The sequence below is a fragment of the Panulirus ornatus genome, chromosome 57, assembly GCF_036320965.1.
Source record: "Panulirus ornatus isolate Po-2019 chromosome 57, ASM3632096v1, whole genome shotgun sequence".
In the NCBI taxonomy this organism is placed as follows: Eukaryota; Metazoa; Arthropoda; class Malacostraca; order Decapoda; family Palinuridae; genus Panulirus; species Panulirus ornatus.
In genome coordinates, this window is record NC_092280.1 from 23408664 (window position 1) to 23426840 (window position 18177).

General features: G+C 39.6%; 1 protein-coding gene across 1 annotated transcript in view; it reads right to left on the reverse strand.

Annotated features, from left to right (window-relative positions):
- LOC139766280 (organic cation transporter protein-like) overlaps positions 1 to 18177 on the reverse strand; it is a 54060-nt gene that overhangs the window by 10966 nt on the left and 24917 nt on the right. The window contains 3 exon segments of the mRNA XM_071694718.1: positions 6501 to 6619; positions 14033 to 14157; positions 16407 to 16524. Coding sequence (XP_071550819.1) covers positions 6501 to 6619; positions 14033 to 14157; positions 16407 to 16524 — 362 coding nt within the window.

Sequence of the window (18177 nt, forward strand, 5' to 3'; positions counted from 1 at the left end):
ATTGAATAAATAAATTAAATGCATTATACACCTACTCAGGACTGAGGTGCTCCTTAGCTACGAGTTTTGCAAATTCGTTCACATACTCAGCAGCTCCTCTGTGGCCTGCAGACCACTTTTCTCCGCACACTTTATTCATGGAAACTCCATTACACTTCTCGAATCTTCGAATCCATCCTTCACTATAGTCACGCTCATGTTGTAATCTAAATTCTTTATATAAAAAAACTTAGCCTGGTCCAATATCATGCTACCTGATAAGTCCACTCCATCACTGCGAAACTGTTGAAACCATTCCATCATCACTCAATCATGCTCAGTACTCTTACCATCTTTCAAAGTTTTTCTAATCATCATTTGCTTCTTGGAATCGCTGTCAGCATAGAATTTTAATATTTTCTCCCTTTGCTTCTTTATATCATAAACAGTTGATGAACCAATACTGTAGATGTCACACAGCTTACTCGATGAAACACCATGGTCCATTTTCTTCAACAGTTCTACTTTATCTTGGATCAATATGGATTGGTATTTACATGTGACACCATGACTGACACTCTTATATGTCTTAGAAGCCATAGCTAGTGTTAAATTTAAGCAAAATAAGCTAAGAATCTCACAGAATTGCCGTATCATTGCCAACAAGTACAGTATAAAATATGTAAATAAGCGCACCCTACACACAACAGCATCTGTGGACGCCCAGTAAACTAGTCTGGTGGCCGCGGTAATTTCAAATTCCCTTAAGTAATCTTGTCCGGACTTAAGAAGGTGCTGAACCATCAGTTGCTGGATAATCAGTGGTGTACCTGTATTCCCAATCACTGTTCCTTTTTAAGCACACAACTCCACAAGCTGTTCAACAGTTCCATTCATGAAACTGAATTCCCCATGCACCACAATTATACCCTCAAATTGCCACATTTCTTACCTTTGCATTTCATTCATCCATCAGTAATGCCCGGTCTCTTATATTAAAACTACTGTCACACTCACTCAACTGCCTCTTATGATCTCTCTTTTCTTGGCCAGCTGTAAAAGCACTAATAATCACCCCTCTCACTCCATCCTTTTTCAATTCTATCCACATCAATCTAGAAATTACTTCCTTTCACATATTACCCACATCAATCTAGAATATAGTTTCAGTAGTAATACTCCTCCTTCCTTAGCTCTTGTCCTGTCACCAACCCTTGACTTTACTCTTAACACATTTCCAAACCCAAAAATCTACTGTACTTATGGGTTTAGCTTTGAAGTGGCCTATAAAGGAAATACCACAAGATGCTTATTTGCATACTCTAATTAATGAATTTGAAAAGATGCATCACCACTCTCTAAAAAAATGGTAAAGTATTCAACCTAGTGTAACTACTATAAGAGAAAAGAATAACAAAAACTTAATAAATAATAAGATTAACATCCATTTGAGAAGCAAAAATGTATCTTACTCTTGTCTAAAAATATGTGAAAAAAAATAATGGAAAGTGTTTGTAATATGAAAAAATGGAACATGTTTCCACCACACATAATCCTTTATTCAACGTTTGAAGGAATGTGTCAGGAAACAAAGATATTGCTCATTCTATTTGGCTATCACAAAACTCCAATGGTTGAGTGTTTACTGGTATTTCAAAAGTGTTAGGTGCATGACTAGCACAAGTTTTAAAATTTCAAAGCTTAGCAGGAGTGCTCTGTATGAAGTTTTACATTGCTAATCACTCATAGTAATGAACCCTTATCAATAAAGCATCATTATCTGACACTCCTATTTGGCAGCGGGAACTTTTCCTCTAGTCTGATGCCATAAAAAAGAAATAATGCATCCTCCTTACTCACTGCCTCCCCAACCTTGCCAGTCACTGCTTCCCATCCTTCTGTCACTGCTCTCCATTCCTCCCTCGTCACTGCTCCCTACTCTACCCAGTGACTGCTCCCTCAGTCTCCCTGATCACTGCTTCCCTACCCTCCCAACTCATTGCTCCCTCACTGTCTTCACTCACTATGTTCCCATTCACTGTTCTCCCATCAACCAAACTAAAAGCTCCTTTACTCTCTCCACTCACTGTTCTCCAATCCTTCCTAATCACTGCACTTCTACCTGTCTTACATTCTGTTCCCATTCCTCTTCATTTACTGTGCTCCCACTCTCACCACTCACTGCTCCCTATTCTCACCATTTGTTGCTCTACCCCAATCTCCTTACCCAGTGCTCCTATATCCTCCCCATTTGTCGCTATCCCCGCCTTGTTTACCAAATGCTCCCTGATCCTTGCCTCACTGATCCCCCACCTCTCCATTCAATGTTTCCCACTTTCCCCATTTACCATGTTATAAACCTTGATAATCTGACATTTCATATATGAGGGAATATCTTAATGTTTGCACAGTATTGGGATATCTTGGGAATAAGCTTGTAAATAGCATTAATTATGCTTACTGAAAGGTGCTCACCTGCTTTGCTGTCTTATCATAAAAAATATACTATAGGAATTACAGAATTGCCACCCAGTCACCACATCTATGTAATGTTACCAGTAACTCCAGACTGGCTCTCTGATAAAACTGGCCAACAAAACTGAACATTTCTTTCTCGACAAGGATACAGTGTAACTTTTCTAGATCTATTCCCAATGCAGATTATGAGTTTCTAGTCCATTTTAGTATGACACATCTCATTTTCTTTCTATGGATACATACATTTTCAGTTCAAGTGCAGCTACATGATGCACATGCGAAGGTAAAGTGATAATTGTAACAGTTAAAACTTTTTATTGTAAAAATTCAGTATTCCTAGGTAGAAGCTATACAAAGATATTATCCAGAAAAAAAGCTGAAACTCTGAGCTTTTAACCTTCTATGGCACTCTTCACAAGCAACAAGTGCTGAGCTTTGGATCTCCTATGTTGCTCTGACTTAGGTTCATCCATGTATAACATCCAACAGTAATATGCAAGCATTCCTTCATTCCAGAAACCCTGGTATTGATGCTCCATCATGCTGATGCCCTGATGGAAGTGCTCTCCTGGTTCTTCAGACATTTCTCCAAAGTTCTCCAAAAAAACATCCAGATGTGAATGGAAAAAATGCACCTTCTGTTACATCATACATCCCATAGCAGCATAGGATTTCAGAAGTCTTTTCACATCACCTTCAAAATTCAGAGATCTTGTTTCCCAAGAAATTTTCACATAACCAACCAAAAGAGTTCCATGACTCTAGCTCCAAGTCATCAAGATGTGTGCTGAAACTGTGGTCTTTCAGGAGTTCCTTTATCTGAAGACTGATGAAGATGCCTTCTTTCAATTTGGCCTCAATGATCTTCAGGAATTTTTCCATCACACACCTGGATCCTTTCAAGTTTCTCTTGGATAGTGTTTTCACAAATTGCTTCATGAGACCAAGCTCTAAGTGGAGTGGCGGAAGTGGAACATTTTGTAGATCAACCAGAGGTATATCCTGGACACTTGAAATTCCTAGCTCACATGATCTTCGGTGAGGCCAGTCCAACTCCATATAATGCCTGGAAGTTGTTCGACTATCCCAGAGACATAAAAAACAGCAGTATTTCATGAATCCTGACTCCATTCCCATCAGCAGTGCGATCACTTTCAAGTCCCCACATATTTTCCAGCTGTAATTTTTGTATTTCACGGCATCTAGGAGTGCCTACATGTTTTCATAACACTCATGTGCACTGAATGCTCTACAGGAATGAAGGGTTTCCTGATCTCATTTTGGAGCAGCACCGCTTTCAGACTTTTCTTAGAGGACTTGATGAACAAGCACCATTGAGAGGGCTCATGCTCTTGGGATAAGCACTGGAAAAATGCGTCAATGTTGTTACAAAAACAGGGTGGCCCATCCATGGAAAAACGAGAAGTAAGAGTCTGACTCCTATTCCTGAAATAAGTAATGAGAGCATCCTTCTTATGCAGACATTTTTCTTTTAGACAAGATGCTAAAGCTTCAGCTTTATCTTTCGGCAGTGCCAAATCCCTCATGAAAAGTAGATGGAATACAAGGAAACAGATTGCAATTTTGAAATCAATGTCCAAGAGTAAATCAAGTACACCACAAGACGTGTAATGAAAATTAGTTGACGACCAGTGTAACTGAGGATTGGGCCCGCTCAAGCACCACTCTTTCCAGACACTGCTGGCATTTTTTTAAAAACACTGCATTGGGGAACTTCCATTAAATCAATGACTGTGGTTACTCTACATATGTTTAGAGCCTGCAGTGCAGCACTTTTCAATAAATTGGAAAAATCTTAAAATTTGAAACATCATTTTCTTCCCCCATATACATATCGATAAAGTGACACATTACTTAAATATGTGGTAAGCTTGCCAAATGAATATGAGTTCAGGTTGCAGCAGTCAGCCATAAAAATATCCCTCCTAATGGCATATGTGTACATCTCGTCATGCAATCATACTATTACTTCCAGTAATGTATGTTCCAAAGCAACAAACAAACTAAACACCCTAGAGATTAACTGGTACCAAATTTGGAAAAGATGGAAAAACCCTTAGTACTCTCAATAAACAATTCATCAGCTCCACTCTAACCTTCATCTGCTATATCATCAACCCTAAAAAAATGCAAACTTAACAAAGCAACAAATCACAAAAACAGAGCACTCAGAAAAATCAGTGACTGTCTAGCAAATACAAAGATTCAATACCTACATAAGTAAACAAAAATTCTCCCTACATAATTCCACCTCAGTACGCTTGGCACTCAGACTCTTCCCATTCAAACTACTCCATAATTAACCACTAACCCCCAAGTAAAAATAAAAAATTTACTCAAGTTCACACTTCAGCAAGCTATACACACAAATCCCACTACCCCAACAAACACAACACTGACAAAACACATACACAGTAAAATACCTAAACAAGCACTAAATAGTTTGCCTTCCTCCCAACTCAGTCTTGAACACAATCCTAATACACCCACCTGAAACAACACTTCCCAGATATGTATGAGTTACAATTTCTCATCCACATTCTGGACATCAACCCTGCCTGCAACATTATAAACACCAATTAAAGGTACCTTAAGAACATTCATGTCCATGAATGAAGACACTGAACACTTGCTATTCAATTGTCCTGCCCTTATCCCGCAGAGACATAACAAAGTATTACTGGACCTTATGACTTGTAGTCCCACCCATTTGGACACAGCCGACTTACTGAATGCAGCAGGGGCCCCGAAAGACGAGGGAGCTTCCAGGGCAGGAAGGTAGGTAGGCAGATATACATCTATATACATTATCTACATGCATTTTCTTTGCAGCCTGAGCAGCACAAAACTGATATTCTATCCTCTGAGGCATTTTGATGGTTACTGACCACCTGAGTTAAAAAGGGTAAAGAATGTGGAAACATTGCTTGAGTTGCCAGTAGTTATTTTCTGACTCATTACTCCACTAGTTATCATGCCTAAAATTTTTAAACACCTCAGGGACAACCATTCACTCATTTGATTATCTGGCTGTGAACCATCATTTCAAAAGGGAGGCACACCATCTCAATCCTCACAGCTTTTATGATTCAGAAATAAAAAGCATTCAAAGAAGAGATTTTGTCAATAGACAATAATCTAAATCTTGATGTTGGATTCTATATACTAAGTGAATTACCAAAAGTCACACTGCTGTCTTTAAATGAGATATATGTTTCATATACTTTACAATGAATATACTGTTCCTGATTTTAAGGCAAAAGTTTCAATGAACCAATTTTGTATAATGGCATTTGAGATGATGCAGGGGGGTCACTTTTGAAATGTAATCTCAAAAAATAAGAGTTTTACAACATATTCGCAAAGATACTGATTCTTTAAAGAAATTTTCTAGCTCCTCAATGAAAAAGTCATGTTATCCAACATACTGAAGGATAACTATCAATATAATGTTTAATTCCCCTTAATGAAGAGTCATCAGGAGCTATAGGTACCATTTATCAATGGCTGTCCATTCAATTACTGAACTATCATCCCTCTTATTCACACACCTAAATAGAAAAACAATTCTGATTGTGATATTTCTTTTGGTAACCTAATAAGTATGATGAAAAACAGAAAGTGTTGCATCACCTATCATTTTCATCTGTTCAGCCAAAGTGCACTATCAACACACTATGTGTGCTAGTAGAGACACTAAGGACTAAGGAAAGCACTTCTTTCAAGTGTAATGACATGTGATTAAAAGAATCTATGGAAGTTGGTTGCTGGATCACCTGTTATCACTTTCATTTGATTTTTTTCAGCTACTATTGCTAATGGTTGTCCATGTGAATTGTAGCTTGTAAGTGTGTGGCTGTAAAGCCTTTATTCTCAAAATAACAAAAAGAAAAAGTCTAATCAAAACTGTTTTATTTAGCTTTAATTAAGAAGACTTAGGATGTATTCATTTGTGTATAAAGAGAGGAATGAGTTATAGCCAGGGTGATAATAAACAAAGAGAAACATTATAATAAGCATACCTGGAAATTCAACAAGAGAGGTAAGTATGAAGTCTACATATGGCCTTGACGAGCTATCACCACTTCCAAGGTCAGAGGCATTCAAGCTCAGCCCAAAGTACACCAAGGTTGTGACAATCCTGGTAATGGGCCACATACATGAAATGAAATACTGATATAGAAACACACTCTGTATATCATTCTTTTTCTTACATTCTAAAGTTAAACCTCATTAAAACAAAGCTATTATAGAGACTATGCACTGTACTGGAAGAGAGCCTCAGATTAGTAAGTCAAACTGCTAAGGTTTGTAGTGAGAAGAAAGTTGATTATATATCATATATGACATGAACTGTGGTGGCTTGGAGTAAGAAAAACAGCACTGGTTTCCTGGCGCGACCTTGCTGAAGCAGGGGATAGCGATGTTGTTTCCTATGGAGCAGGGTGGCACGAGGAATGGATGAAGGCAAGCAAGTTTCAATATGTACACGTGTATATATGTGTATGTGCATTTATGTGTGTATGTATGTATGTATGTATGTACGTATGTATGTATGTATGTATGTATGTATGTATGTATGTATGTATGTATATATATATATATATATATATATATATATATATATATATATATATATATATATATATATATATCTTTCTTTTCTTTCATACTATTCGCTATTTCCCACGTCAGCGAGGTAGCATTAGGAACAGAGGATTGGGCCTCTGAGGAAACATCCTCACCTGGCCCCCTTCTCTATTCCTTCCTTTGGAAAAAAAAAAAAAATAAAAAGAGAGAGGGGAGGATTTCCAGCCCCCCGCTCCCTTCCCTTTTAGTCGCATTCTACGACAAGCAGGGAATATGTGGGAAGTATTCTTTCTCCCCTATCCCAGGGATAAAATATATACAGGGGAGAGAGAATACTTCCCATGCATTCCTCACGTATCGTAGAAGGCGACAAAAGGGGACGGGAGCGGGGGGGTTAGAACCCTCCCCTCCTTATATTTTAACTTTCTAAAAGGGGAAACAGAAGGAGTCATGCATGGAGTGCTCATCCTCCTCGAAGGCTCAGATTGGGGTGTCTAAATGTGTGTGGATGTAACCAAGATGAGAAAAAAGGGAAGATAGGTAGTATGTTTGAGGAAAGGAACCTGGATGTTTTGGCTCTGAGTGAAACGAAGCTCAAGGGTAAAGGGGAAGAGTGGTTTGGGAATGTCTTGGGAGTAAAGTCAGGGGTTAGTGAGAGGACAAGAGCAAGGGAAGGAGTAGCACTACTCCTGAAACAGGAGTGGTGGGAGTATGTGATAGTGTAAGAAAGTAAACTCTAGATTGATATGGATAAAACTGAAAGTGGATGGAGAGAGATGGGTGATTATTGGTGCACATGCACCTGGGCATGAGAAGGAAGATCATGAGAGGCAAGTGTTTTGGGAGCAGCTGAATGAGTATGTTAGTGGTTTTGATGCACGAGACCAGGTTATAGTGATGGGTGATTTGAATGCAAAAGTGAGTAATGTGACAGTTGAGGGAATAACTGGTATACATGGGGTGTTCAGTGTTGTAAATGGAAATGGTGAAGAGCTTGTAGATTTATGTGCTGAAAAAGGACTGGTGATTGGGAATACCTGGTTCAAAAAGAGAGATATACATAAGTATACGTATGTAAGTAGGAGAGATGGCCAGAGAGCGTTATTGGATTACGTGTTAATTGATAGGCGCGTGAGAGAGACTTCTGGACGTTAATGTGCTGAGAGGTGCAACTGGATGGATGTCTGATCATTATCTTGTGGAGGCAAAGGTGAAGATTTGTAGAGGTTTTCAGAAAAGAAGAGAGAATGTTGGGGTGAAGAGAGTGGTGAGAGTAAGTGAGCTTGGGATGGAGACTTGTGTGAGGAAGAACCAGGAGAGACTGAGCGCAGAATGGAAAAAGGTGAGAGCAAAGGACGTAAGGAGAGTGGGGGAGGAATGAGATGTATTTAGGGAAACTGTGATGGCTTGTGCAAAAGATGCTTGTGGCATGAGAAGTGTGGGAGGTGGGCAGATTAGAAATGGTACGGAGTGGTGGGATGAAGAAGTAAGATTATTAGTGAAAGAGAAGACAGAGTAAGAGAAGACAGAGGCATTTGGATGATTTTTGCAGGGAAATAGTACAAATGAGTGGGAAATGTATAAAAGAAAGAGGCAGGAGGTCAAGAGAAAGGTGCAAGAGGTGAAAAAGAGGGCAAATGAAAGTTGGGGTGAGAGAGTATCATTAAATTTTAGGGAGAATAAAAAGATGTTTGGAAGGAGGTAAATAAAATGCGCAAGACAAGAGAACAATTGGGAATATCGGTGAAGAGGGATAATGGGGAGGTAATAACAAGTAGTGGTGATGTGTGAAGGAGATGGAGTGAGTATTTTGAAGGTTTGTTGAATGTGTTAGATGATAGAGTGGCAGATATGGGGTGTTTTGGTCGAGGTGGTGTGCGAAGTGTGAGGGTTAGGGAGAATGATTTGGTAAACAAAGAAGAGGTAGTGAAAGTTTGTGGAAGATGAAACCTGGCAAGGGCAGCGGGTTTGGATGGTATTGCAGTGGAATTTATGAAGAAAGGGGGTGGCTGTGTAGCTGACTGGTTGGTAAGGATTTTCAACGTATGTATGGCTCATGGTGAAGTGCCTGAGGATTGACGGAATGCATGCATAGTGCCGTTGTACAAAGGCAAAGGGGATAAAGGTGAGTGTTCAAATTACAGAGGTATAAGTTTGATGAGTATTCCTGGGAAATTATATGGGAGGGCATTGACTGAGAGGGTGAAGGCATGTACAGAGCATCAGACTGGGGAAGAGCAGTGTGGTTTCAGAACAGGTAGAGGATGTGTGGATCAAGTGATTGCTTTGAAGAATGTATGTGAGAAATACTTAGAAAAACAAATAGATTTGTATGCAGCATTTATGGATCTGGAGAAGGCATATGATAGAGTTGATAGAGATGCTCTGTGGAAGGTATTACGAGTATATGGTGTGGGAGGCAAGTTGTTAGAAGCAGTGAAAAGTTTTTATCGAGGATGTAAGGCATGTGTGCGAGTAGGAAGAGAGGAAAGTGATTGGCTCTCAGTGAATGTCGGTTTGCGTCAGGGGTGCGTCATGTCTCCATCATTGTTTAATTTGTTTATAGATGGGGTTGTTAGGGAGATGATTGCAAGAGTTTTGGAGAGAGGGACAAGTATGCAGTCTGTTGTGGATGAGAGGGCTTGGGAAGTGAGTCAGTTGTTGTTCACTGATGATACAGCACTGGTGGCTGATTCGGGTGAGAAACAGCAGAAGCTGATGACTGAGTTTGGCAAAGTGTGAGAAAAAAGAAAGCTGAGAGTAAATGTGAATAAAAGCAAGGTTATTAGGTACTGTAGGGTTGAGGGACAAGTCAATTGGGAGAAATACTGGAGGAAGTGAAGTGTTTTAGATATCTGAGAGTGGATTTGGCAGCGGATGGAACCATGGAAGCGCAAGTGTCACAGGGTGGGGGAGGGGGCGAAAGTTCTGGGAGTGTTGGAAAATGTGTAGAGGGTGAAAAGATTATCTCGGAAAGCAAAAATGGGTATGTTATATGGTTGCAAGGCGTGGGCTATAGTTAGGGTTGTGTGGAGGAGGGTGGATATCAGAAATGAGACGTTTGAGGACAAAAAACTCTTGCATTCATCTCTCTAACAACCCCATCCATAAACAAATTAAACAACCACGGAGACATCACACACCCCTGTCTTCCTACTCATACACATGCCTTATATCTTTGATAAAAATTTTCACTGCTTCTAGTAACTTAACCCCCACACCATATACTATTAACAGCTTCCACAAAGCATCTACATTACCTCTATCATATGCATTCTCCAGATACATAAATGCTACATAGAAATCCATTTGTTTTTCTAAGTATTTCTCTAATACATTCTTCAAGGCAAACACCTGATCCACACATTCTCTGAAACCACACTGCTCTTCCCCAATCTGATGCTCTGTACATGCCTTTACCCTCTCAATCAAAACCCTCCCACATAATTTCTCAGGAATACTCAACAAACTTATATCTCTGCAATTTGAACACTCACCTTTATCCCATTCACCTTTGTGCAATGGCACTATGCATGCATTCTGCCAATCATCAGGCACTTCCCCATGAACCATACATACAATGAATATCCTTACCAACCAGTCAACAACACAGTCAACTCCTTTTATAATAAAATCCACTGCAATACCATCCAAATCCACCGCCTTGCTGGCTTTCATCTTCCACAAAGCTTTCATTACCTCTTCTCTGTTTACCAAACAATTCTCTCTGACCCTCTCACTTCGCACACCATCTCAACCAAAACACCCTATATCTGCCACTCTATCATCAAACATATTCAACAAACCTTCAAAATACCCACTCCATCTCCTTCTCACTTCACCACTACTTGTTATCACCTCCCCATTAGCCCCCTTCACCGATGTTCCCATTTGTTCTCTTGTCTTACACACTTTTTTACCTCTTTCCAAATCATCTTTTTTTTTCTCCCTAAAATTTAAAGATACTCTCTCACCCTAACTTTCATTTGCCCTCTTTTTCACCTTTTGCACCTTTCTCTTGGCCTCCTGCCTCTTTCTTTTATATATCTCCCACTCATTTGCACTACTTCCCTGCAAAAATTGTCCAAACGCCTTTCTCTTCTCTTTCACTTACAATCTTACCTCTTCATCCCACCACTCACTACCCTTTCTAATCTGCCCACCTCCCACCTTTCTCATGCCACAAGCATCTTTTGTGCAAGCCATCACAGCCTTCCTGAATACATTCCATACCTCCCCCACTCCCCTTACATCATCTGCTCTCACCTTTTCCATTATGCACTCAGTCTCTCCTGGTACTTCTGCACACAAGTCTCCTTTTCAAGCTCACTTACTCTCACCAATCTTTTCACCCCAACATTCTCTCCTTTTCTGAAAACCCCTACAAATCTTCACCTTTGCCCCCACAAGATAATGATCAGACATCCCTCCACTTGCCCCTCTCAGCACATTAACATCCAAAAGTCTCTCTTTCATATGCCTATCAATCAACATGTAATCCAATAATGCTGTCTGGTCATCTCTCCTACTTACATACGTATTCTTATGTACATCTCTCTTTTTAAACTAGGTATTCCCAATCACCAGTCCTTTTTCAGCACACAAATCTACAAGCTCTTCACCATTTCCATTTACAATACTGAACACCCCATGTACATCAATCATATCCTCAACTGCCACATTACTCACATTTGCATTCAAATCACCCATCACTATAGCCCAGTCTGATGCATCAAAGCTGCTAACACACTCACCCAGCTGCTCTCAAAACACTTGCCTCTCATGATCTTTCTTCTCATGACCAAGTGCAAAGTCACCAATAATCACCCATCTCTCTCCATCCACTTTGAGTTTTACCCATATAAATCTAGAGTTTACATTCTTACACTCTATCACATACTCCGACAACTCCTGCTTCAGGAGTAGTGCTACTCCTTCCTTTGCTCTTGTCTTCTCACCAAGCCCTGACCTTACTACCCAGACATACACATATATGTATGTGTATGTGAGTAGGAGAGATGGTCATAGGGCATTATCAGACTATGTGTTAATTGATAGGGATGGAAAAGAGAGACTTTTGGATGTTAAATGTGCTTAGAGGGGAAGCTGGTGGGATCACTATTTTGTGGAGGCAAAAGTGAAGATTTGAAGAGGTTTTCAAAAAACAAGATAGAATGTCAAGGAGAAGAAAGTGATGAGAGTAAGTGAGCTTGGAAAGAGAACTGTGTGAGGTAGTACCTTGAGAGACTGAATGTAGAATGGCAAAAAGTAGGAGCAATGATATGATGGGAGTGGGTGAGGAATGGAATGAACGTATGGAAGCAGTGGTGGCATGTGCAAAAGATGCATGCGGCATCAAAAAGGTGGGAGGTGAGCAGATCAGAAAGGAGAGTGAGTGGTGGAATGAAGAACCAAAGTTGTTAGTGAAAGAGAAAAGAAAGGTGTTAGGATGATACTTGCAAGGAAGGAGTGCAAATGACCGGGAGATGTTTAAGAAAAAGCAGTAGGAGGTCAAGAGGATGGTGCAAGGGTTGAAAAAGAGGGCAAATGAAAGTTGGGGTGAGAGAGTATCATTAAACTTTGGGAAGAATATAATCATGTTTTGGAAGGAGGTAAATAACATGCATAAGACAAGAAAACAAATGGAAACATCAGTGAAGATAGGAAAGGGTGAAGCAATAACAGGTACTGATGAAGTGAGGAGATGGAGAGGGTATTTTGAAGGTTTGCTGAATTGTTCGATGATGAGTGGCAGATGTAAGGTGTTATGGTTGGGGTGGTATGCGGTGAGAGAGTCAGGGAGAGTGGTTTAGTGAAGACAGAATAGGTGGTGAGAGCCTTGTGGAAGATAAAATCCTGAAAGGCAGTGGGTTTGGATAGTACTGAAGTTGAATTTATTAAGAAAGGGGGTGACTGTGTTGTAGACTGGTTGGTAAGGATATTCATTGTATATATGGGTCATGGTGAAGTGCCTGAAGATTGGCAGAATGTATGCATAGTGCCAATGTGCAAATGCAAAGGGGATAAAGGTAAGTGCTCAAACTACAGAGGCATAAGTCTGTTGAGCACTGCCAGAAAATTGTATGGGAGGGTACTGACTGAGAGGGTGAAAGCATGTACCGAGCATCAGATTGGGGAGGAGCAGCATGGGTTCAGAAGTGGTAGAGGATGTGAGGCTCAGGTATCTACTTAGAAGAACGTGTGAGAAATATTTAGAAAAACAGATGAAATTGTATGAAGCATCTATAGATCTGAAGAAGGCATAAAATAGGGTTAACAGACATGCTTTGTGGAAGGTCTCAAGAGTATATGGTGCGGAAGGTAAGCTACTAAAAGCAGTGATAAGTTTTTATCAAGGGTGTAAGGCATGTGTACATGTAGGAAGAGAGGAGAGTGACTGGCCCCCAGTGAAGGTCAGTCTGCAGCAGGGGGTGTGTGATGTCCACATGGATGTTTAATCTGTTTATGGATGGGGTGGTTAGGGAGGTAAATGCAAGAGTTTTGGATAGAGGGGGAAGTATGCTGTCTGCTGGGGACAAGAAAGCCTGGGAAGTGAGCCCGTTGTTGTTCGCCAATGATACAGCACTGGAGGCTGATTCAAGTGAAAAACTGTGAAAGTTAGTGACTGAGTTTGGAAAAGTGTGTGAAAGAAGAAAGCTGAGAGTAAATGTGAATATGAGCAAGGTTATCAAGTTCAGCAGGGTTGAAGGACAAGTTAATTGGGATGTGAGTATGAATGGTGAAAATTAGAGGAAGAAGTGTTTTAGATATCTGGGAGTGGACAAGGAAGCAAATGGCACAATGGAAGTGGAAGTGAGTCATAGGGTTAACCCATGGTCAATTACACCAAATCTGTCCTGTATAGTGGAATATGGCCTGCTAATTGCTTTGCTGAAAAAAGAATTCTGGTAGAAATTCTACTACAAAAATACTATGAACTAAATCCAAGGGTATAAAAACTTACCAAATAAAGAACATAGCGAATATTCTACTACATAATAGAGGAGTTCGTAAAATGTCCAACATAGTGACTGTCTTTGCATGGGCAGTAACTACATCAATGTCAGCTGAGGTTTCATCATTGTTACCCTGTTGAAAAAATTCTTGTTATTCATCCAAGGAAATTATATGTCAATGATTGAAAGTAAAAGAAGAAACAGACCATGAAAGACACTGAGAAAAGCGGTGAGTGAACAGGTTAGGCTAGACATATTTCAAAAGAAGGCTAGACATATTTCAGATGAAGAAGTCAGTACATTCATTTGTGATCATCAGCAAAAGTGGAGCTTTGTAAGAGAGTAAAAGGAATGAGTGGAGAAGTTAGTCTCTCTAAGCAAATCAACTTGCAGTGCACACAGCATAATCATTATCCTTTTTTTAATGCTGAGGGCTCCAATCACAGACAAAAGTCCACATCATGGCCAGGCCTTAATTGAAATATACAAAGCTTAATGAAAGGGAAGCAAAAGAGATAAGGGAAAGTATGCATGTCTTTCAAATGTGCCAAGCCATAGTTACTGGGAAAGACATGAGAAGGTAGAGTTCCATGGCTTCAAGGTGTTGGGAAAGAAATAGTTATCAAAATGGCCCACCCTTGAGTTGCCAACAGCCACACTAAAAAACCATTGCAATACCACAGTCTTGGCATACTCCCACTCATACAATCATTAATTCTGAAATAAGTGATGGTTCAATCTCAAAAGCCCTTAAAAGCATTCAGCAGTGTTCCACGCAGTACTTCTCTTGCATTTAGGTTTTTATTTGCAGTGCCAAATTCAAAATGAATTTACTAACCCTTTCAGTGATATCATCACCAATCTATGTGCATACAGTAGGGTGCTATTTGTGTCAACCTACATATGTAATTTCCTGCCACCTGTTAAATTCCACATGCACTGTAAGCTCTGTTGGGTGGCCTCAGATGGCAACCTAAACAAAGCATGAATCACTAAAACCTGCCTTGGGTCCTTAGTAACCAGCTAGTGACCATGGTGGGTAATTGTATGCCTTTTATTTGGACTTGGCACATCTTTGGCTCTCACCATGGCCCATAAGACTTACCACTGCACCCATGCCATCCTACTTAAAGTTGGCCAATCTGATAGAAAAAAGAATTTTCCTAAACTAGGAATGCTTAACTCTTACTTCAGAGTAAAATTTAATGGTTTTGCTAAAACAAAAAATGCAAGCTTAGAACTGTCCAATCTAGTAAACAATATACATTCCTAAATGAGGAATGTTATACTTTAAGTCATGAGAAAAGGTAATCACTTTCATAGTCCTGTAAATCTCTCCAAAAATCAAGGAAAAACTTTTGTAAGCACTGGGGTAGAAAAAAAAGATCCACAATGAAAGGTTTAAATTGCTCAGACATATTTGTGACAAAAGTTGCACAAAACCTTTTAATTTAAGGTATGTTTAATAATCTACATTTTTTTTAGTACAACTTGTAAAAACTAAGTCCCATCATCAAAAAGCTGCATGCACTCTAAAAAGCCCAGTGGTTCATTAACGGCCATGACGTCACACCAAGAAAGCTAACTTCTATGCAGCCATGTGACCCACACAGCATCAGTGATGGCTGTGTTTGGGATGTTCTGATACCTTGGAAACCATTACATTTTTCTACATTTTGGTAGTTAGATATCTTATTAAGCTGTATATGCATTTAGTTCCACAAGATTCTCACAGCTACAAAATGGTGAATGACTAGTTAAGCATGGTTGTGTTGGTATAAAATTGAACACACACACACCTATAAAGGAACCATCTGATTAATTCCATAAGTTATGCAAAATGAGCAATTCAAATCTACAGTAATGTTTACTGTAAAGCTTTACACAATACATCGTCTGTGTATTTTATCTCATTTCTAGTTTTCCCATTACTGAGTAATGCATCTGTCTATTTTCTTCTCACTTCAGGTTTTCCAATTATGGTAATGTGAATACATCCAATTTAGATATGAGAGTCAGACTGCTATTCTGACATGAAGTCAGGCTGTCAAACTTTCTTCCCCAAGTATTTCTCACAAACCTTCAAAGTAAACATCTGGTTCATACATCCTCTATCACTTCTGAAAACACATTTCTGCTCCCCAATCTCATGGCCTGTGCATGCATACACTCTCCTCTAACATATAAGATACAGAAAAGTAAGAGACATTAGCAAAACTCTGGCACACCAGGAACTGACTGTCTGCCAGCTGAAGCCTACATTTCAGCCATTCAAAGTGGATGTGCCACCCACCTTCATGCAGACTTAATTCTGGGTGTTAGAAAATATAAGACATAGTAAGAAAAGGGTGTATCACAGAGTATGAAGTAATAAACACATACCTGCAACAAGTTCGGGGGAATGGTTTTGCCATTTCCTCTAGCAACTTTCTCTAGCACTATCATCACCTCCTGGTTTCTACCTTGTGCTTGTAACCATCGTGGAGATTCAGGGATAAACCTGAAAGGGTATTTAAACTAGTGATGGTATGAAAAGCAAAACTGATCACAATGAAAAACTGTTCTGATGTGAAATTTAATTCACAATTTTCAATATTTCAGCAAATGTAGAACATGCAAGAAAAGCTTTATTACCAAGGATTTAACAAAATGGAAAGATATTGAATCTAGAATTTCTAATATCTCCCAACACAAATGTGCACTGAAGTAACCAGGATCCATATGAACTGGACTACTCTCTAATAATCTTGCTCTTACCACTACAAGAGTTACTATCACTGCAGCATAAGTGATGTTTAGTTTTTCTGGCTACACTTCAGTTGATACCTGCCACTATAGTGATATACATTCATTACATGTGCTAAATTGGAATTTCTCTTGATTTAAGAGGCAATCTACCCCCTTAATTGGACATCCCCAAAAAATCTTACTGTTTCATTATAAAGTGTGATGTCTGATAAATAAACAAAATCACTGGAATTACCTATATATGTCTAATTCTATAAATAACATATTCTTTCAGGGTGAGTAAGTTCTTCTCTTCATACTGCACTTAAAAATTCATGCTGATTCGAGTGAGAAACTGCAGAAGTTGGTGACTGAGTTTGGAAAAGTGTGAGAAAAGAGAAAGTTGAGAGTAAATGTAAATAAGAGCAAGGTTATTAGGTTCACTACTGTTGAGGGACAAGTATACTGGGGTATGAGTTTGAATGGAGACATGTTGAAGGAAGTGAAGTGTTTTAGATATCTGTGAATGGAATTAGCAGTGAATGGAGCCATGGAAGTCGAAGTGAGTCACAGGGTAGGGGAGGGGATGAAGGTTCTGGGAGCGATGAAGAATGTGTGGAAGGAGAGAACATTATCTTGGAGAGCAAAAATGGGTATGTCTGAAGGAATAGTAGTTCCAGCAATATTATATTGTTGCAAGGCATTGGCTCCCTATCCACATCTAGGCCCCACAGACCTTTCCATGGTATATCCCAGATACTTCACACGCCCTGGTTCAGTCAATTGACAGCATGTCGACCCTGATATACCACATCATTCCAATTCACTCTATTCCTTGCACACATCTCACCATCCTATATGTTCAGGCCCCAATCGCTCAAAATCTTTTTCACTCCATCCTACCATCTCCACTTTGGTCTCCAACTTCTTCTTGCTCCTTTTACCTCTGACACATATATCCTCTCTGTCAGTCTTTCCTCTCCATATGTCCAAACCAATTCAACACATCTTCTACTGTCTCAACTACACTCTTTATAATTCCACACATCTCTCTTCCCCTTTCATTACTTACTTGATCAAACCACCTCACACCACACATTGTCCTCAAACATTTCATTTCCAACACATCCACCCTCCTCTGTACAACCTTAACTATAGCCATGCTTTGCAACCATATAACATTGTTGGTACCACTATTCCTTCAAACATACCTATTTTTTCTCTCCGAAATAACTGTTTTCACTCACTCTTCATCGCTCCTAGAACCTTCACTCCCTCCCCTGCCCTATGACTCACTTCCACTTCCATGGTTCCATTCACTGTCAAGTCCACTCTCAGATATCTAAGGCACTTCACTTCCTCCAATTTTTGTCCGTTCAAACTTACATCCCAAATAATTTGTCCCTAAACCCTGCTTTTATTCACA